Raw genomic sequence first — 23,151 nt, forward strand, 5'->3', positions numbered from 1 at the left:
GAGCATGGCCATTGTACACAGGGGCGTTCCACGAGTCAGGAGTACCTGGCCTCATGCCACACCCCCTGCTATCTATATATCAGCCGCATGTGGGCAAAAAGGGTGGCTGAGCAGAGAACCAGAAAGCTGCTGTGCTTGGCTAGCCTGCTATTTGTCCTTCTAGCATTTGCCTGTTGCTAAGTGTGTGCTTGCATGGTAAATATAAGGAGATTAAACTTATTGGAATTAAACTTTTGAAAGCTGCTGTCAGTAAAAATACACTTTACCCAACTGGAGAGCCCATACTAACTTTCTCCGTTTAATGACATTGAGGTAGTAAGTTAGGATTATTTTTCAAAGTGTTAATTAACTACAGGTGCACAGTGATTAATGGAGTAAGTAAAGGTGTCAAATACTTGTAGTGCCACCACAAAAGACACTACCCATTAGACAAAGTTTAATTGGCTACCCAGTTTTCATTAGACATGCCCACAAGAAGGTGATGGACTGAGACAGAACAAGCCATATACATAAATGCGATAACAAGCAATGAGAGATCAATCTGCTGTTCAATTCACTATTGAATGAATGCTCAGAATCTATGTGTAATTACTTTATAAACATATTACTGATATTGATATTGATATTGAGAAAAAGTGATTAAAGGATTACTTGGAGAGCTGTGAATGTTGCCTAGCCAAGGTCAGAACCTTTTCGGCACTCTAGGTAAAACTTCAGCTTACTGCTCCCACCACCCACACGCCAATACAAACTTACCAGAACCTTAGGTGAACGCGTGGAGGTGGCATCTTAGAAGTCCAACACCGGCTGTTTGCATAATGTTCAACAAGAATGTCATCCTTAATTTTGTGCTAGTCAGACTCAGGGGTGCGCCCCACATTCTGGTCCCCTAGGCAGCTGCCTAATGGTACAGCTGGCCCTGTGCTTAGCATGGCCTGTCCTGCACCACCCAACCTTTGGAGATTTCTAACTTCTAATCACATTGGCTGACAAATTGACCCTTAATACGACAGCACACAAATCATCAAAAGTAAATAAATTCTTTATTGCAAAGATACAATAATCAATGCTACATTTATTCCGAAAATTTAATAACAAGCTTCTGAAAGTTGAAAGTAAAACAAATAGACTGGTACTGTACATTCTGTTTCCTGATTAGGTTCCTAAATTGCACACTTGAGTTTTATTGCATTGTTCAGAGGTTCCCAAACGCGGTCCTCAGGGGTTTCTAACAGTACAGGTTTTAAAGATAGATATGGTTTAGTATGAGGTATTAATTAAGTCACCGGTGACCAAACATGGATATACCTAAAACCTTTGGGAAATTCTGTCATAGTTTTGTAAAGGTTTTGGGACATCGGAAGTTGTCGTCTCATCTTTGTTTTTGTTCAAATGTTCTTGCCAAATCATTGCTTTTGCAATCAGGACAGATGATCAGAAAAATGTGTTGGAAAAGTGCTAAGTGTTCCTGGGAAGTAATTTGGAGATGGCTAGGAGTGCATGCAAAAACGGCCCATTCTTTGGGTGTATTATGGGAGTGACAATGCAAGTGACTGCATGCACTGATAGGTAGTCATGAGCATAGGTGACTGTGGTCAATTGGATAAATTGCCCCTGGCACAGGTTAGTGCCATTGATGGGGGTATATATATAAGGATGTGCCTATTGGTATTACAGAGTGCTTGGGTACTAAAAGTGGGTGTGTCAGTTCTTGCACATTTGGCTGCATAAAAATACACAAGTTATGGAGCTTGTAGGCCATTTTCATAAAGTCGTAGGTGGACAACTGTCAATAGATGCTGTGACCCAGTCCCACAAAGTGCTTCATTATGTTCTTTAGTCAAGGTGAAAAACTAGCTAGTACTGTATATTAATTTTTGGTAATTTAACTGGTAATTTAATTTATACTGATGTGTCCATGTATATGGACTGATGTGTCCTCCTTTCATGTTTAATTGCCCTTCTAGTCGTGCCATGCCATGGGTACAACTAGGTAGCACCAGGCAACCTTTTTAAGACGTTTTATATTAAAATGTGCCTTATTCGCAAAATGCACAAGTAGCTTCTACTGATTAAAATGGCACTGTGGCTTCAACTGCAGCTGTATCTCATATGAAATGCTACATTATAGATAGTTTCAATAACTTATGTATGGGCAAGGGAAAGGATATGTGTTAAAAAGGTAGCTTTTTCCCAGAGTGGAGATGCGCATTCTTTGCTTGAAATCATTCCCCAAGAGAAATGTTTATGGTTATGCACAAACTGAATATTGCAAACCAATAAAGACAGGTAAATCATTAAAAATGCCCCATTAGAAATCCCAAAATGACTTTAAAAGAAAACTGTGTTCTTTGGAACTGAATGTTAATGAATTTTTAAAACATATATATGATGTATGCAAACATATGTAAATTCATTATTTATAAATAAATAATAAAGGCAAATGTATGAAAAGCAGGGGGCAAATAGCAGACTCTGGGCAGCTGGCTGAGGAATCAACATGAGCCACTAGCTAATAAAAGGGGATTAGTTGTTATCCAGAGGAGCCGTCTGGTCAGTGCTCCTTCCTGGAGACATGCAGAGCTAATCTAGAAAAGGAGTGATGGAAGAACCATGGTCGGGGCAACTGTTAGTGTTAGGCTATGTTGGGTGGGGGAATACCAGTAAGAGCAGAGAACCACCTAGAGAGGAGAAGCATCAAGTAATCACAGCATTGGGCACCAGTGAACCAGGAAAATTACCTCCCAGAACTGAAAATTTTCCCATTGACCCAGGACAGGAGCCTAGCAGTGGGCAAGCAATAGTCCTAAGGTAATGAATTACACACCCCAAGCATCTCCCCTAGCCTGCTAGCAGCCTGCTTGCCTACTATAACATCCTGACACCCACTAAAGGCCCCCATACACTAGGGCGCCCCCGACTTCCCCCTGAGCTTCCCCGGCTGCTTCCCGGGGGAGCTTGATTAGATTGACACTTGATGTGCCATTTTTTACATGTGATAAATCGTCTCGATTTATCACATGTAAAAAACCCGGGGTGCGGGGGGGGGGGGGGGGCTACAGCGCAGGGCTGCTGGTGGGAGCAGGGGGGGCTGGGGACGCTGCGGGGGACACAGGCGGCATAGAGCCGGGCAGAGGGAGCCGGGAGCTGTCAGTGCTAGAAAAAAAAGCCTATACAATGAATGGGCAGCCTGTAATTGGCTGAGCGCTCTCTCAGCCAATTGCTGACTGGCTGAGAGAGCGCTCAGCCAATCACAGGCCGCCCATTCATTGTATGGGCTTTTTTTTTTTATTCAGTACTGACAGCTCCCGGCTCCCCCTGCCCGGCTCTATGCCGCCTGTGTCCCCCGCAGCATCCCCAGCCCCCCCTGCTCCCTCCACCGCCGCGCCGCCCCACTAGGTCCCAAGTCGGGTGGTCGGACGTGCAGCAGGTCCGACCACCCGACGCAGATCCGATGCGCACGGGGCCGCGCATCGGATCTGAGGGGACATCAAAACTAGCCGATTATGGTCAGATTTCGGCCAGATCCGACTGATCTGGCCGAAATCGGACTAAAATCGGCTAGTGTATGGGGGCCTTAAGTATATAGCAGAAGAGGGGGGCTACTGCAAGTTTACTGTAGCTCTGGTGCTAGCCCTAAAATAGTGACTCAAAGGAGAATAATTGTTTCCTTTCTACCAATACAGTACATGCACTGGTGCAGGGTCTTTGCAAATTCCATGCTGTCTTGCTGTCTGCAATGAATCTGCAAAAAATGCCCCTCCAAAAATGACCTTTTTTTAAAGATTATTTTTTTATGGGGTAGGGATACCGAAGGAAGTGGTGGGGGTAGACAACGGGTACACATATATACATGCATGTAGTTATACAATTTAAAATAGTCATAGTATTACTTATAACAGTTGTATATTAAGAGCGGTATTTGGGTACAGCGAGGTAACAAGATATAAGTGAATGCAAATTATCTTTATGTTGTCAGTGAGTGGACCTCAAAGTCATAGTAATAATCTATAACAAGAGTTACCATAAAGTCAATAGGTGTGGGATAGTCGAATATTGTGTTTCCATAAAGGTATTATCATGTGGCAGGTGAACTCAAGGGGCTCACATAGTGGTAAGTGCTCTGTAAGCACTCCAGGCAGCCCACCTCGCTAAGTGACTGATGAATGGGGATGAGTGTGCTGTGTCAGCAGTTTCAAACTAGTAATGTGTTTGAACATCCTCCTCTATATAAAAATCGAGGGGGTACTGGGTTGTTTGTGCTATGAATAATTTGGTGGAGGCCAATATATGGCCAAGTACATACTGGTCGTTGTGATTTATGTTATTTGGGAATAAATGAAACAGGGCTATTTTTTGATGGGGAGAGACTGTAGTCTCCACAATTTTAGAAATACCCTGTCCCAGAGTCCAGCTATCTTGGGACAAGTCCAAAAGATGTGGAACAATGTTCCCACATTGCCGCATTGTCGCCAGCAGGAATTAGATAAAGAGGGCCACATAAAGTGCAAAAGAGCAGGGGTTAGGTATTGCCGGTGGCTGAGCTTAAATTAGTTCAATGTGGGATTGGCATTTGGATACATGGAAGCACTTATGGAATACGACTTGCCATTCCTTTTCTGTGAAGGTACAAGCTAAATCTAATTCTCATTTAGTCTGGGAACAAAATCTAGCAAGCTTTTGACATGCAACCAATAAAACATACCCAAGAGATGGCACCTCTAGAGTCTGTTCATTAGCGAAAGTAACTAGTACTCTATGGTAATTTATTTCAATGAAGTGATTCCCTGAGAAGTCCAAAATTCCAACTATAGGTCAGGAATTAAGTACGCTAACCCTTTCAAGGAAAATTCTAATGAAGAGAGAGAGATCTCGGGATTCAATGACACAAATGACAACCATGAATGTCTAGTGGAGTGTAGCACAGAGGGTTGTAAGATGGATTTTGGTCTTTTGGAGGCAGGTAGCCAAAATATATCAGTTAGAGGGAGAGGTGAAAATAACCCTCGTTCCAGGAGGACCCATGATTAGATGTTGTCCTTAGCAAACCAGGCTCCTAGGGGTGCTAGTAATCATGCTACCTGGTAGGAGTGTAAGTCAGGGAAGGACAAGCCACCCTCTGACTTCAGACATTTTACTTCTAGCGAGTCTGGGTTTCTTGCGCTTCCAGATGTAATGCATAAACATAGACTTAAATTTGGCCAGTATGTAGCTCAGGACAAGTATAGCGATAGTCCTAAATAGATATAGCAGTTTAGGATGTAGAACCATTTTTGGGGCATATATCCGAACTAGTCAAAAAATGTCAAGTAACATAGTAACATAGTAATTAAGGCTGAAAAAAAAAAGTTAGTCCATCCTGTCTTACTTGAAACTACTGACTTGACTAAGTCATATCTATAGGATTCCCTTAGTGGCCAAAAATGCATCCAATTTTGATTTAAATTAATTACCAGTATTTGCGGTAATCATACCCACCGGCAATGAGTTCCAGAATTTTACTGCTCTAATGGTAAGAAATCCAAGTAGCATCCAATCATTAGTCACGTGAGAGAGTTTGTTTAATAATGAGAGATAGTTGCATGAGACGAGGTCTGACACTTTGATGCAAATTTGAATACTTAAGTAATTTAGGCTTTTAGACTGCCATGGGTATTCGTATTTCGCTTTCAGCTCATCTAGTAACTCTGTAGGGAAGTTTAAAGGGAGAGCCTCTGTTTTCGAGCTGGTCAGCTTATAGAATGAAACGGTAGAGTATTCTCGTATTATCGCATGTAACCCTTTAAGGGACGAGGGAGGATTAATTCTAGACAGAAGGACGTTGTCTGCAAAAAGGCAAACCTTGTATGACTGTCCAAATAAATTAAGGCCAGAGACATCGATAGTTTGTTCTATCGCTAGAACAAACGTCAGAGGAGACAACCCTGGCGAGTACCATTTGTAATCCTGAAAGTGGTTGAAAGCATGCCGTTTACAAAAACTCTAGATGCTGGGTTGGAATAGAGAGCTGAGATGGAAGCTGAAATTTAGAATCAACTTTAACTCTGATTTCAAATTTATGGAGGACAGCCTGCAGCCCAGTGTAATCTTTCAAATGCCTTCTCAGCATCCAATGAAAGCAATAAAAATGGTTCCGGTGACACTGAGAAGGCATCTAAACATTAATAATCCTCTTGGTATTATCAGGGGCTTGTCTACTCTTAACGAAGCCTACTTGGTCCGGGTGGATAAGTGATGGGAGTAATGGATTTAGTCTATTTGCTATTAGTTTAGCATAGATTTTTACATCTGAATTTAAAAGGGGTATTGGACGGTAGTTGGACAGTACAGTGGTGTTTTTGCCAGGTTTGGAAAATGCCACTATTCTAGCCTCCAACATTTCAGGTGGAAAGGATCCGCTTGACAAAACTTCATTGAAGACGTGAACCGGGACTGGGGCCAATGTGTTATTAAATGATTTATCAAATCCATCTGGACCAGGGGCTTTATCGGTTGGCATATTGTCGATTACCTTTCGGACTTTCTTCAGTGACCAGAGGCACTCCAGAGTTTGGATAGCCCTCGGGTCTAGTGATGAAATCTATGCCTGTGGCTGAAGGCTGAGGGGTCAAGGGGTCAAGATTATATAAGGAGGAGTAATAATCGGCAAATGCATTATCAATTTTTAACGGATCAGAAAAGCTTTAACGCATTCTTTTTCCAACATTCCTCTTAATTTCCTGACAAGAAGTCTACCTGCTCACCTTGTGTTTAGAACATTTGTTTCAGTTTAATCTGGTTTTAATGAACTTTTTTCATAGTCAAAGTGTTCCATCCTTCCCTTTTCTTAAGAAGCTCTTTGTATATAGAATTAACCAAAGTAAAAAAGTGACAGAGCACAAATCTATTCTTTAAGAAATTCCGAATCTGCTGCTGTCTGTAGAAAGGGAATACTCCACCCCTTAAAATATACCAAAAGCAGAAAGAAATAAAGACAGCGCTAATTCGGAAAAAACAGTTCTGTATATAGATCTCTATCAGTGGGTGCTGATTTAAGTTTACCATCTAATTCAGCCAGTCGCGATTTAACATCCTCTCGTTGTCTGCATAGTTATTTACGATGTCTGAACCAGAGGGGTAGTTTTGAAAAAGTGCACTGGGGAAACCCCAGCCTGGTCTTTCTGACGTTTAGACAGAATTGTGGAGAAAGCTGGAATTGAAGGAGAAAGCACTCCAATGCAGTCACTTTGTAATATATTCAATAATCAGGGAAGATAAAAATCCTTGAGAGAAGTTACTTCAGGTTGTCATAATAGCTGAGCACAGGAGTGATGGGGAAGTCACGTAACATCAGGATTAAGGCATATGGACTAGATATTTACACCTCCTGTGGCCGCTGAAGGGAAAAATCTGCAGGTGCTTATTGGTCAGAGTTCTATCAGTGCAGTGCTGATCATCTGAGGAAAAGGAGTGAGCTTGAGAGGGGGAAACTGGGCTCTGGACAAACAGACAGGCAGGCTGCAGCTGGTTTCTGTTTTAGATGCATGGATTTGGGGTAGGAGCGGTGAGGGAGAGCCCAATCCATATGTAGGGCAGTCTAGATGGAAATCAAGATGGCCGCCACTACAGGGAAAGAGGCAGATATACAGAGCTCTTTGAAGGAGGCTCTGGGGTCTCAAATGGAGGGGAAGGGGGCTGTACCAGGGAGGCGCTCACCTCAGGGCACTGGATCCGGCTTCCTGGGGGCTGCAGCATGCTGGTTCAGCCGCGCTACGTTCCTGGAGCTCTGCCGCCGGGCACCCGTTAAATTGAGGCTGCGGCTCGGTGCTTGGAGAAGGCTGCAACCCATCTGGGTTGAAAAGTCTGTCTCAGTAGTGCTGCTGGTCCCTGTGTGGCGGGTCCCCGTCTGGCAAGCTATGGCTCAGGAGAGGCCGCTGATGTCTGGGTGTGCAGAAAAACACAACTAGGAGATCTGAAAAATATTCACTGTTTAGGGTCTTAGAAAACTGGAGTTAAGAAATGCTGAACAGTGCTAGCCATGATCAGTTTAGTGCCTAGGCAAAATGTTAGCTTGTTCAATCCCCCCTTTAAAATTCCTGAGGGTCTGCTGCCTGACACCATGGTGGTCTAGTGTGGTAATGAGAAGGTGGTGTCCCATTGTGACCTTACTCTTCTGCCTACCATGCCATGTTGGTGGTGTGCCTTAACTTCACAAGTGTCAGTTCCTCTTGTGTACTGGCTTGTCTTCATCGGATTTTCTCTCAACAGAAATGGAACTGTATAAGATATTGTCTTTAGGGCTTAGGCATCCTGGAGTTTTCTGACTTCACCTGGCCTCTTCTGCTGCCTATTCTGTATTCAGTATTCCAGTGCCTTTAGTTTTCTTACCACCAGATTCCCTTTTTTATGCTCTTACTCTATTGTCATACTGACTTCATAGCCCTTGCACCTGCATAGAAAATTTGTAGCGAGTGGCTGCAAGTCATTGAGATTCATTTGGCTCATGGCCAGAGCCATATTGAAAAGCCGCAGCAACTCTTCCAAAGATGCCAAATTTCTAAACTGGCCACAGGTGTGTCCCCAGTGGTACACAGCTCTACCCTCATCAAGATTTTCTAGAGTAATTCCGGATGGGTGGTAGCCCAAGGCACTCCTTCTTGAGCAACATAGCCTTAGGTAAGTGCCTAGGTCACTTCTGACTTGAAATAGGTCTATAAAATAATAAAGCACATTGTAGTTTTTAGAAGTCATATTTTTTAATTTCTAATGTGTACTGATGGTAAATGTTTTAGAAGGTTAAGAATATCTCTCAAAATCAGTATTAGCATTCCAGTTTCGGTACTTGTGTATTATCTGGGCGTCCGATTTTTTCATCGCATGCCACTACTTAAGGCATGCGATGCGATTTTTCATTGTAAAGACCCGATTTTTAATTGTATGGTCACCCACGGGTGATTTCATACCCCCCCCCACAACTATGCATGGAGTTGATTTTATATAGTGTGGCAAGCGCAGTGAGCCCCGCGAGGGGACGCAGATTACTTTACATGTATTCTGCGCCCCCTCGTGGGGCTCGCTGCGCTCGCCACGCTTCGGGCTCGGTGGCTTGGTGGCTCGCTGCGCTCGCCACACTATATAAAATCAACTCCATGCGTAGTTGGATAGTGGGGGTATGAAATCACCCATGGGTGACTATACAATAAAAAATCGGGTCTTTACAATGAAAAATCGCATCGCATGAATTGTATGCCACTATATTGCATGTGATGCGATGCGATGCAATGCGATGCAATACAATGAAAAAAATCGGGTGCCCAGATATTACACAAGTACCCCAATTTCTTTATCACTGAAACTCAAAACATAATATTTATGTCTAACCATGCAATCAATAACCATCAATATCTAGAATCATTTATTTTCTTTTTTTTGTTTAAAAGCTGCTAAATAGTCTGAAGTTAAGAAATTTGTCTTTTATGTTGGGAAAAATAATAACGTACAAAATCTTTAATGGTAGTTGGAACACATTGTGAGATAAGCGCTTTAAAATGTGATAAGTAAAGTTTAGCACAAACACAGTAAGAGCCAAACAAAGCTAAGTTTAATGCAGTAAATGTTTGTTGAACTGGGGCACAGTCATTTTTTTGAAGGACAGCAGTAAAACTTGCTTAAGCATATAAGGGAAATACTCCTAAAATAGGCGTATTCGTGTAAGTAAATACGCCTATTTTAGGTGTATTCGTATTTTTGGCATTTACTATGTCGAAAATACGTCAATTCGTATTCGTATTCATAGTGGTATTTACAAATATGAATGTATATGCCATCGATAGCATACGACTAGGAATCACCATTTATTTGACTGGTGAATTCTAATTGACTAAGAGTTTGCCTAATTAGCGGGATACGACCGCTAATTGCCAGTAAAATATGCCTGGAAACTATATTTAAGTTTCCGGGCATATTTGGCAGAAGCCTGCACGGATCAGTCAGAACCATGCAGGCTTCAGTGTAAAAAAAAAAATAGAACAGTAAATAAATAATAAAAAAGAACGGCGTGGGCATAACCAGCCCCAGGCTCAAAGAGACGGTCCTGGTTTTAAAAATGAGGGAACAAATGAAATAGGGGTCCCCTGTATTTTTCAAAACAAGCACCAGGCTCAAGGGCAGGTCCTGGTACCCAAAATACTGAGGACAAAATGAGCCGGGGGCCCCTGTATTTTGAGAACCAGCACCAGGCCCAACCAGCCAGCAGGGTAATGCCACAGCCAGGGTGAGACTTTTTCCCCCGATCAAGGCAGTGACCCCCTGAATGGTCAGCCTGGGCAGGGACCTTGGGGAAGTAGGGACATCTCTAATGAAGGGACCCCCCCCTCCAGAATCAACCTGCCCAGACTGAAGCCTGGGGTTGTCCCCGGTGCCCCTGGGCATTGGGTACCAGGCTGATGTTTGTGTAAAATATAGATTGCACTATTTTGTATTGCTGTGGAACTATGGGTCCCTGCAAGCCTGCACCGCATGCAGGGTCTTGGAGAACCACAAGTCCCAGCATGCGGGGCATTAAAGGGCCTGCTGGGACTTGTAGTCCCACAACAGTACAAATTGGTAAATAAAAAAACACTTACAACAGTAAATTATAACTTTGTTACATCCACAGCCCATGCACACTAGTCTGAAAGCTGAGGGTCCCCTCTTTCCATGGGTACAATAATTAAAAAAATCGGCCCTTGGGAACCGGAGATATCTGACTTTAAAGCAGTGGTCCCCATCCAAGCCTGTTAATTGCAATTCCCAGTCAGATATTTCAGGTTCTGTCTGACTTTAAGTTTTTCTGAGGGTTTTTTCCAAAAGCTGGGACTTTCTCCCTTTAATGGACACTAGTAGCTTGTCTCTACTTTTCCCAGAACCAGAGATATCAGCCTTCAAGCAGCTGGTTACTATGCCAGCTACACACACCCGGTATGTAGTTTTATATACTCGTTGGCAGATTGCTTTGCCTACTGAACTCTGATCCCCTAATCCATAATACCATTTGGTAGGTGGGATTATCTAGTTTTTAATTCCATTAAAATCGAAGAAATCTATTTCCGGGAACTGGAGATATCTGCAGTCAAGCAAGCTGTACTCCCACCAGAAAATGATGAATAATAAGCCCACTCCACTATACACCCCTCCTCTGCGTATTAAACATCCTCTACCACCCTGGAAGCCATGTATCAGGGCCCCTTCATTCAGCCCAATGCCCCCTTCTCCCACCCCATCTCCCACCACCTGTGCAGTAAAGGGGTAATTAGTGGAAATTACTGATCCAGGCCCTACATTCTGAGCGATTGATATAATACCCCCTACCACCCGCGGGACATTAAAGCTTCCCCCACCCCTACTGCTGGAGGAGGGGTAGGGGCCCCAATACATTGCTATGCCCAGGGGTCTACACTGCTGTTGACGCCCCTGTATGTATATATATATATTTTTTTTCTTATATACATTTGGTCTATCTATAATACTTTAACTGACTCGGCATATACTGGGTCACCTAAGTGTCCATCTCCATGCTTTGCTCCGCCCCTCTTGAAACCCCCTTCTGAAAATCCTGCGTTTGCCCCTGATGCATACTGATACTTACCTACCCTGACATGTAGTTAGATATCATATCCTCTGTCTGCTGATCCTGGAGAAATTCCATATGGGGTACCTGTGGAAGGAAACCATATTCACAGGGTCCTCGGCATAGATCACATCCTCTTCTTTCCATGTAGGCATGCCATGGGCTTAGCAAAATGAAAAATTGACAGGTCACGATCCTTGCACATACTTAGTAGAGACGCGGAAAGCTTTGTTTACTTTCCACAGCTCCACCCCTGAATAGCGATATTGGCTGCCAATCGGCCAATCTGGAGTCGCTAGGCCGCTAGGAAGCCAATAGCGCTGTAGCATACCTAGTGAGCTTTTTCTATGAGAAAAGCTACCTGTGTTTACATAAAGTTACTAGGTAATACTACATATACAGTAGCTTCCATACCGTGTGCAAATCATCAGTTGTATGTAGATTTAAGTTAAGTCATACCATGTTATAAACAAGTTACAAAGTTGCAGAGCATCATCAGCTGTGGCTTGGACATTGACTATATTTGTTTTGTATCCTGCAGGAGGCAAACTGATAGCATTTCATCAATTGAGAATGCTGTGAAGTACAATCCAATGTATGAGAGTGATACCACAGGCTACAGTCATTATTATAAGAGATACCCACAGCTCCCATCAACCAGTTCCACGAGTCCAGAGACTTCTACAGACTTTAGCAGTGAAGAGATCAGACACATTTATGAAAACAGTGAGCTCACTAAAGAGGTAAGCGGGCAGTATATTTGCTTTCTACGTGAATGATAAAGGTGTTCTAATGTACTATATATATTTATATTGAATTCACTCTTTGTATTTTTGTTTTTTTTTAATCTAATTTATAGTAAAGGTTTTGTACCATCCTGAAGACACCTCGTATCACTTTCCTTTTCAAAGTTAATTACTGAACATAGATATAAATAGTGCTCATTTCATAAATCACATGTTTAAGCAACCTCTTATGTTAAAATCAGATTTGTAGGGAATATAATGGTGGCTCAGATTCATATATCTGCATCTTAGATATCAGATACAAAGTGAATTAATGCAGCTACTCAACTAATCATTTTGCTTGATTTAATAACTTTTTAAAAGCGTTTTATAGTTTTAATTCTGTGCCCTCCATAAGTTACAAGCCAAGAAATATAATTACCCCTTATTCATAGTTATATATATGTTAAATCCTTATGTTTAGATATTTCAAGCAGTTACTAAATTGTACAAATTACTTCCACAGATAAAAGTCCCATTATGTATATAGTAATGTCAGAGGGGTAAGCTCATGCTAAATAGATTGTTGGTTTACATGTTGTGCTGTTCCAAAAACCCACATATAAGGCTCAATCCAGTATCCTGTGGATGAGTTTCCATTGCAGCGGTATGTAAACACCGGTAACGGGCACAGCACATTTCCTCCTCATGGCACAATCTCACCCTGGACTCACGGATTTATGTACTAAGGCCTATTGGGCTGTGAACAAATCCACATGTCCAGCAGTACTGTAAGTATGGCATAAAGCCACACTTAATTGCACCACAATTAAATCATGGGTGTTTGGATTGACCCCATAGATTAGCATAGCTTCTTGCAAACCTATTTCCTATAACAGTGCCATATATCTAAAAACAATTTATAGGTTATATACCCTTTTTTGTCATGAATCTGTAAATTTACTGGATTTGCACTATAAGCTAACAATGGCACAACGATTAACTGGGGTGCGAAGTATAATTAGTGATTTTTGCCCCACAAGCAGGTATGGATTTAGCTGCACACTGGTTCTGGGGTTTATCGTACAGAGAAGGCAGTAAACCGGCTCCGATAATTGAGTGGTAATGTCTAATCCAAATAGATAATCAGTTAGAAGGTCTGGTCAGCAGCTAGGATCAAAATGTAAAAGTCTCAAAAAATGGCAAGGGTTGATACTCATAGTTGAAGAGTCCGGTTCTAGAAGGGTAATACTCTAAGAGCAAAAGTAAATAGATTAGGAATACTGGATGTAGGCCTACAACTTTGGCATCTTCTTATAGCCAGAGTGGAGTTTAAATAGGCTGCCTGATTAGATTAGCTCACCCCCAGTGATAGCAGTAATCACATGACTGAAAGTATTTGCAACACGGAGGGGCATGCCTCTTCCCCTGTAGGGAGGACACAGCACAGAAGCTTCAAGCAGACAATGGAGACAGGAAGAGTCAGTAAAGCTAAATCCAAAGAGACAGCAGCGTCTGAACCAGTAAGTACTTGCCAAAATCCTTCGGCATATGCTGGGTCACCTCAGCCTACTCCTCTACAACCTTGCCCTCTGCTCCTTGCTTTGCATACACCCTTTTGCAAGCGGAGTGATCATCATCTCCTGGTCATCTGTCCCATCGCTGCAGTGGGAGACGTTGTGGGTGGAGTATACACATGACAATGGCAGAGCAGGTCACTTTGATTATGTTAATTTGTTATTATTTTTAAGATGAAAATACAAATAATTTGTTCTAAGACAATACTTTAAAAAAAAAATTGGTATATTTAAAAAAAACAAAAACAGATTAATGAGTTAAAATAATCATCTAGCAATTTTTTTAAGATTAGTTTGGAAAGTATTAGTTAGATCCAAAATAAGAATTTCAAATTTGGAGATGATTGACCTCCTCTAAATAGAATTTAGAATTCCAATTTGTCTTCTCCTCTACTTGCTTGCTTGCTTAATGATAAAGACAGGGTAATTATTTGTCTTCTTTATTGTTAATGTAACATCCTTACTTTTTTTAATGATATAGTTCTTTTAAGTTTCTTCTGACCAATAGATCAACCGTTTTAAAGATGATATAAAATATATATTTCTTTTTGAATCATAGGTAAATAGTTTGGGACCTTAATTTCTGATACAGTATAACATACATTTACATATTTACTTCTAGAAACTACAGTATATTATTAAACAGAGTGAATGAAAGTACATTGCGTAAAAGCTTTCAAATACTTATCATTCCTTCTTGGTAGAGAATCTACGAGTTTCCAGCCTTTGGGTTGTTACAATGAATCTTTTATAAATATCGCAGGTTTACACATTTAACTTTACTTATTCATGCATACAGAGGATGAGGATCTGTACACTGCGGGAGGGAAGGAAATTTGACTAAACTTTTATCTGGCATTAATATTATTACAATTACACATTTTATCTAAACTTATACTGCAACATTGTGTTACGCTATATCTGTAATGGACAGTAAAAAGCAGCCAAATGTATTAACGGTCTTCTAAGGCTCATCAGCAAGAATGTTAACTTGTCAGCTCCGCACAGTCTCCAGAGGGTCCAGGTGTCTAATCAGATGTCAACTCAACTTTGTACCTATCTGCCCTGGCATTTGTATTCAAAGGACCTGTATTCTCGGATGTTGTAACTTAAGTCCTAGTGACTGAATGGGGACTAATCTCATCTGACTTTGCAAGAACCATTTGCTAGGTCTTGTAGATAAAGAGCCAGCTATTTTATAGACTGAAGATTGCATAATTATGATCAAAGCCAATATACTGCACCATGATTTTGTATTTGTTTGAGTGGTGTTTCTGTAGCATTTCACATGACCAAAATGCTGTATAAACCCACCCATTCTATCCTGATCTCCAGTTCACCACAAAATGATTAGCCACCCAGCAGCCATTCTTCTGCTTTCTCCTACACATAGTCTGTGATTTGGGTCTTGTCATTACTTGCTCAGCAGTTTACAGCTGCATCTTGTGAGACCACTTCCATACACTCGCCATGGGTGTCTCACAGTACCTTTTTGGCAACTCCTCCGTACTGCTCGGCTTATTTGCTCAGCAATTCTTCTGGGTGCTGTTTTCCTTACCTGAGGCATGGCCCTTTAACAACCACAAGAACTCAGTACATTGATCTTTGACACACCTGCATGCTGAGCACACTACCAGTTGGATGACTCCATCAACTTTATTATCCTGTTGCCATTTGCAGCCTTGAACCTTCTTGAGTTTATGACTGGTATAATCCTGCAGTGTCATCTTACCTATTGAATCAGCCACTATACCAGTCAGGATAGGCATAAGAACAGAGCTCAAAAATCTATGTGCGGCATCATGTACATGACCTATTGCCTGTAGCTGCTTTCAGCAGTGATCTGAGGTGGATATTTTATATCTTCCCTACATATGATGCAACCGTACCTTGGACCTTTTCACATCTACTGATATCCAACACCACTATCTGGGGTCTAGTAACTGGTCACATTTGGTGACACCCAGCTTTCAGCCTACTATTTGTATCACTGTTTCAACTACTTTACATCAAAGCTGCTTCCTTTATCTTCTAGCTCTGCAACACAGTTAGTCCAACCTTGTCTCAGTCTTGACTGCTTTGGAACTGTCTACTACCAGCCCATCATAGGACTCCTGCATAGTTCCTTAGTGCTCTACTATGTAACACTACTTGTCTTATGGTTTCCATGTCTCTCCACAATGCTTTTTCACCTGGTCTATACCCCAAAGTACCTGTCTCACTTTGTCTCCTCTATCGTTTGTGTCATGTTAGCTCTTTATGCGTACCTCATATGTTCCTAATAATATGATGCTAATTTCCCATGCGATTTGTTCTATTTATTGAATACATGCCTTTATTATTCTACTCAGTTGTACCACATAGCTGTTTTAATGCTTTTTGTTGTATGTGACATATGCCAGAAGATACAGAATCTGTGGCACCATACAAATAACCTAGATCAGCGGTTCTCAAACTGTGGGTCCTGACCCCAAAGTGGGTCCCAACCACCTCAGAATGGGGTCACGTCTCCATGTTGCTGAACATCAGATTAGTGTGTCTGTGGAGGGGGGATAACTCATTAAGTAAACACCCTCTGCTTCCCCCTTCCATCCCCCTTTCCCCCTTTTCCATCCCCTCATTACCCACTGCTGCCCTGTCACAATAGTGGGTACTTCAATTCACTGACCACACATGTGGCGGCCTGATGTGGTAACTTGCTGGGGTCCTGTAATCATTTTTATTGTCTGACGGGGTCCCAGAGCAAAAAAGTTTGAGAACCCCTGACCTAGATGATGGTTGATGTGCAGACAAGTAGAGCATGTGAATGCTGAGTTTAAGGCAGTGTATGTGCCAATGTAGCACTGGTATTATGTAAAGTTAATATTTTTGAACATAGCCTTTTCCAATATGAAGCAGGGTTTAGGAATTTGAGTTGCTTCCCTTCGTAATAATAAATGTACCCTACATATTCACAACAGTCCAGCAGCAATATGATTGGCTAATAATTTCCCTTTCTGATTTTTTTTTTTTTTAGGAAATTCAAGACCGAATACGAATAATAGAACTGTATGCTAAAGATCGCCAGTTTGCTGACTTTGTCAGACAGCATCAGATGTAAGAAACATTTTTTATTACTTGAGATTAATGCCAATATCTATATAAGTCTAATTGGAAGTATTAGAAGCTGACAATTTTGAACTATGTGTTGGAAAGTTTTCTCAGAGCAGAAGGACTGTTGATGTTCTTACTTCAGCAATAAGAACAGTTGGCATTAAACAATAAGAACGTTACAATATTGACTACAGATACAGTAATTCTGCTCTAGCATTTCTTACTTTTGACAGGCATGTCATCCAAAATGTCTTCTTGTCTTCTCCCTTGCATCTATTTATATTGCAGTCTTTACATGGTTTGGGCTGATGTAACTATGGAACAAGAAGGCATTACACTGTGTCATATGGAGACAGTTTACATTGAGTTTAAACTTTGAAATAGTCAACTGAAAAATGCTTATGGTATACTTTACTGAACTGCGAAGATGTTATAAGTCAGTATGATTGTTTACAGTCTTGGCATTCAGCAGACAGTATTAAGAGTCAGTAAACGTCCAGAATGGTCTACTAATAGTAATTAGACCAGGATGATGACTACTAACCAATTATCCTAAATGCAAGTGGCAACCTGCCAGGAATGGGGCCCATGTTTTCCTCTGCCTTTAAATCATTTTGTATATTATGTACTGAGCTGTGTGTAAAATGTTGCTAATACTTGCTTTCCATTATGGACAGCAAGTAAAATTGCCAAGCAAACATTTTTATTCAATCTAATGACCTGTCATGTTTACCTTATATAGGAAGTATAATCTTTTTTTACACAACTTTTTTAATTAGAATTTATATAACAAATGTGAGCGACTCTGGCATTTTCAGCTAAAATTTTAAACATCTCTTTACAGAGATGTTGGCACTCAAAGTGTTAAAATAAAAAAGACTTTCTGGGTCTCATAAATCAGCATAATTGTGAAGCCTTTTCAACAGTTGTGACTTATTTGCATGCGCCTAATTACATATTTTACACCCTGTCCCAAAACCATCTATTTTTGCAGCTGCCTAATCTTCTCAGCAAGAAATCACAACTGCACAGTACACCAATTTAAGCTCATTTTTTATTATGTTTATTTGAATGTTTGCGTCTGTCTATGATAGAATGCTACAAAACAAAAACGTTGATTTTGGTTAAGTAACACACTCAATAATAGTTAAATTCTTGAGTTAAGTTAATGCAGAAATGCACTCCTATTTTTATTCTATTTAGCCTTATTAAATAATGTATTTGTATTTTATTAACAGGTCTGTGGATAATGTCAGAAAAACAAACCCGTGAAATTAATTATTCATGTGTTTTCTCCTGTTTAGTGAGAAAAAGGTAAATTAAACTAATGGTTTTAGTACAATTATTGTGTCACTTTAATGACTATAGGCCTAAAGCAGAGGTGCACACAATGTTGATATCTGCTGCAGTAGAGCAGTGGCAAACGCAGGATTTTTAGAGGGGCGTTTCCAAATGTAATCAAAAATCTCCCATTCTGCTGCATATTGTAGTAAGTATGGGAGTCTGGGAAGTGGAAACAGCCCTGAAAATTGGTCTATTTATACACTGGATACACTATATAATACAGTATTAATATTTAACAGTACATATGGTCTATAGTATAGGCCAGTGGTTCCCAAACTGTGTGCCTTGGCTTCCTGCGGTGCCTCAGAGTACTTGCAGGGGAGCCTTTGGTTGGTGGTCCAGAACAGATTCAAATTATTTATGGTCAATGTAATAGGCAAAATCAGTGCTTGTGACTTTCAATTATAAAATATGCAGATAAACAGAAGTAAATACTGTCCCTCACCACATAACTGGACCTAAGGATGGCATATAAGAGCAACTTATTTCATTGAATATTTTTTTATGAAATTCTCGGAAACAATCTTTGTACCTAGGAGTTACGTGAAAAATTTTTTTGATACTCTAAGGTGCCGTGATTCAAAAAAGGGAACCACTGGTATAGGCTGTTTCAAACATTTAAATACGATAAGTGGTAAGGAAAAGGTCAAACATATCATAATAAATAAATACACAAACAAATATACAGTAATAGAACCAGTACTGCACTTTCTAAGCTTACAATCTCCCACTTCATGGTAAGGTTCCTGTCTCTTCCGCCTGGCAGCTACTTCCTGGTCCAGTGCAATGTTTGAGGGTAAAAATCTACACATACAGTAAATATGGTAGAAGAAGCTGGTACGCTAGGCATGTGCAGCAGCTCTGCTCAGTCCCTTAAACTGCATGATGTGGTGGCAGCTCTAATGATTAGATTATATACCAGTGCTATTGTTGTCATAAGGCACTTGCCAAGAGGAGAGCCCTGTGTTTGCCTATGTAGAGGGATTTTTTACTGCTGTGCATTCACCAAAGCCCCACTAATGATTAGCATTTGCACATTCACAATGTTTTTTTTGCAAAGTGAGTACCAGGTAATTGGGGGAGGTGGCTAAAAAATGCATGTGAATCGGGACCATCTTATGGGCATTCCCCAGGCAGGCACTGAGGCCCAATGCACATGTGGGACTGTTTTATGGGCATTCCCTATTCTGGCACTGAGGCCCCATGCACATATGGCACATAATGAGCATTCCCTAGTTAGCCACTGAGGCCCAATGCACATACCTGTTAGTTGTTTATATTATTATACAATATAAAACACCAGCAATAATTGGAAAATTGCTGGTCACACATCCAATTGCCTAGATTCTTAGCTCTACAACCATGTGATCTGTAGATGACAAACCCATATCATTTGAAACCATTTTCCTGATACATGTCACATTGATTTTGGCTTCTGAAAGTAGGGTATTCTTGTGCCCTTTACTTTTTGATGCATTCCATCATTATATAGAAATTATTTGAAGGATGCGTATTGACTTGTCAGTATACAGGTTTATTTTTTGCACTCTTAAACTATTTATAGACTATATTAGAGCTTTTCTCAAACATACTGTACATCATAATCAGGGAGGTATCGGTAAAAGCAGGGCTGTCATGATGGGTGGGCTGCTGGGACTCCAGTTCCGGGCCCAGACAGAAAGATAGCCCGGGACTGGTGTCTATCAAGTGTCATTTGTTCACATTTCCCTTGAAGTAAGGTAGAGTATTACAGTCAGTGCTGCGGACAACAGTGGTCTCACCCGATTTCTCAGCACGATCCTTGATAACTGGACAAAATTGTATAAATATATGGCCAGCATTAGTTTTCCATATCTACTACATTATTATTGTTTTTATAACAGAAATTGCTAATTGGATAAATAGCTGACAACATTTGAATGCATTGCCCGTTCCAGCAACACTTGGCCGCAACATGAGGAATATTTGCATATTTATACTGAGTACTGTGGTTACATAGACATTATAGGATGACTACACCATATCCATATATGAGACTACAATCACTACGGAGCCCTTCCAATAACATTGTGATTTCTGGTATTTCCATAGTCTAAAATTTGTATTATACAGTTTATTCAAATTCCTGTTATTGATAAAATAGGTAACTAACCAACCACTTTCCCTTTTATTCTTTTGTGATTTAGGAAGTGATGAAGGTCTTGGAACAACACAGACCTTTTGCCATTAGAAATGAGTTACCTCATGTTTTGCTTTGGAGCAGCTTATGCCAGAATTGTAAATATGTAGTGCATAAAGACTTTCACAAATGATGATGATGATGATGAATGATGATTTTACAGTATTTACCGTTAGGAAAACAAATGTTGCTAATATATTGTTTTTAACAACACTGTTTGACTTTCAGTTATTTTTGTAAATGTGGTTATCTTTTACAGTATATTGTTTTGTTGGTGTTGCAATTACAATAGATTATCTGAATATGTTTTGTATGATCTATGCAAGTGTACATAGGAATGGCTGTTTTGTGCCATACTTAGCACACAGCCAAGGGTCAAAGTTCACAAATGACTAATAATGTTTGTAATACATGTCTGTGTCATCTGCCTTCTAATATATGACATCAGCCATTAGGTGGTAACCCCCTAAGATTCCACAACAGGTAACTATTATAAACTGGTAGGAATGTGTGAATAAGATTATTATACTATGATACAAGTTAATTTTTAGTGTTAATAAAAAAAATTAGGGTTAGCAAAGTGGCTATTATTATATGTTTTATGGTACTAAACGGAGGACCAACATACATTATCTAGGCTTCCAAGGTAAAACCAGCGGTCTTTGAGTCTCAGCGATATGATGCAGATAACCATGCTGGTCCATTTTGCGTGCATGCTCTGTCTGCATCTATGAAACATTCTGAGTATGTGTACTTGCAGCTAATTGGGTGTACAGTGATTGGCTGTTAATGTTCACATATAGATTTAATTTAGTGAATGCACGTTGAGAGTATAGGATGGAATGTTCTCATAGTAAGTATACTGAGGGGATCATGGGTCAGTCTATTAGCATCACGTTAACAATTTCAGGCTTTGTGTATGCACCAAAAACACATATGCCTATGTCCATGCAGATCAGTGTATACCTTACATCTGCCACTCTTTCTGAATTGACAGTGATGGGAAGAGGTGGGTGACAGAAAGCCAAGCACATTATGGGCATGTTCACTGAATTGCATCTAGAGCAAAGGTGGACATCTGTTGTGGGTGCTTCAGCCATAGTACATCCGTAATTGATATCACCATAGTGTAAAAAAAAAATCCAAAAAGTGATCCAAATACCAGATAACATATAATTACATACATTTTTGTGGGATATGGTGATTAGGTCGACCCTATTTAAGGTTGACATGCATTGGGTTAAAATGGCTTTGACACATGAAAGGTCAACATGGATAAGGTCGACAGGGTTGGAAGGTTGACACAAGCATTAGGTCGGCAATGGGAAGGTAGACTATGTCGACATTTAGGAAAAAAAAAACATGAAAAACTCATGTCGATCTTTTGACTGTCAACCTTCCCTTGTGTCGAACTTCCAACCCTGTCGACCTTAGCCATGTTGGCCTATTCCATGTGTCCACCTAAGCCACGTCGACCTTCAGTGGTCGACACAATGCACAAACTAATTCAGTTAATGCCATTTTTAGCACTGTTGTTTTTGGAATTTTTCTATTGCAGTCATTAACAGACTGAAGATTTAGGTGACTAGCTCATTAAGGTTTAGTCCTTCATGAAGACTGATGAGGCTCAGTGCACTTAATCTGTGGATCCAATAGACCTCTTGAGACAGTGCAGAGTTTTTTTGTATCAATGATTAGTGAACCCAACTGGTCTTAATGAACTCAAAGAGCTCTTCACCGAAATGATCAGTCTGGTAATTAATACTGAACTATGGCATTGGAAGGTTCATAATGCTCTTTGGAATTATTTGTGTTTTACAACCAAATGATACATTTTAAACTACAAAACTGTGTGCTACTGTTTTTCTGTTGTTTTTTTGCTCTTTTTTTCTCTTATTTGTGTACTTTAATGCATAAGGTGTGCCTTTTGTATTGGTAAACAACTGTTTTTCTCATGTACATAAATATAGAGGGCGATCTTCATCAATCCACTGTCAGACATAGATAATGAATACTGTAACTTGAATGTAGTTCCACGTACTGTATGTTGTATTGTTGAGTTGGGTCTCATTACCCATACTCCCAATCAGTGTATACCTTAACATGAATACAAAGCTCAATATAATACATGTTTGTTCACATGGTATATTGTACATTGAATGTACCTATATGATTACAAATAAAGTGTATTTAACAAAGAATCAAATAGTATAGCATTATAATTTTTCTGTAACTTATGTTATATCAAACACGTCCAACATAAACATTCTGAATCTCGTCTGATGGGTCACTCCAATAATACATGTCTCTGTTGTCATACACCATGGTCGATTCACTATGTGATAGGAACATTATAATTATTGCATGTTGAAAAGTTTCTGTTTTTTGTACTTTGATATCAATTTCAAATATATATGCTTACTAGGAAAGTCTCCATCTGTGTTTCAATTTATTATATGTGCATGCATTTGTGTTCAGACACTGAGTATATACTTAGCTACAGTGACAGCCAGATGTATTAACTTGGCAAAGTGATAAAGTGGTGATACATCAGCTCCTAACTGTCATGTTACATATTAGGTTTAAAAATGGCAGCTGGGAGTTGATTGGCTGGTGCGTTATCAGTGGCCACTTTATCACCACTTA

General features: G+C 40.3%; 1 protein-coding gene across 5 annotated transcripts in view; it reads left to right on the forward strand.

Moving 5' to 3' along the window:
• Nucleotides 1-22,918, forward strand: part of IMPG2 (interphotoreceptor matrix proteoglycan 2) — an 85,881-nt gene extending 62,963 nt beyond the window's left edge. For 3 of the 5 annotated variants that reach the window (XM_083174263.1, XM_083174260.1, XM_083174261.1), the window contains 4 exons: nucleotides 12,129-12,330; nucleotides 16,906-16,985; nucleotides 18,221-18,296; nucleotides 20,513-22,917. In XM_083174263.1, coding sequence (XP_083030389.1) covers nucleotides 12,129-12,330; nucleotides 16,906-16,985; nucleotides 18,221-18,254 — 316 coding nt within the window. In that variant the 3' untranslated portion in view covers nucleotides 18,255-18,296; nucleotides 20,513-22,917. Of the gene's footprint in view, nucleotides 1-12,128; nucleotides 12,331-12,446; nucleotides 12,594-16,905; nucleotides 16,986-18,220; nucleotides 18,297-20,512 lie in introns of those variants that run through there. The other 2 variants (XM_083174262.1, XM_083174264.1) reach the window with 2 other exon arrangements.
• The last annotated feature ends 233 nt before the right edge of the window (nucleotides 22,919-23,151 follow it).

Source organism: Crinia signifera, chromosome 2 (assembly GCF_055691185.1).
Source record: "Crinia signifera chromosome 2, ASM5569118v1, whole genome shotgun sequence".
NCBI lineage: Eukaryota > Metazoa > Chordata > Amphibia > Anura > Myobatrachidae > Crinia > Crinia signifera.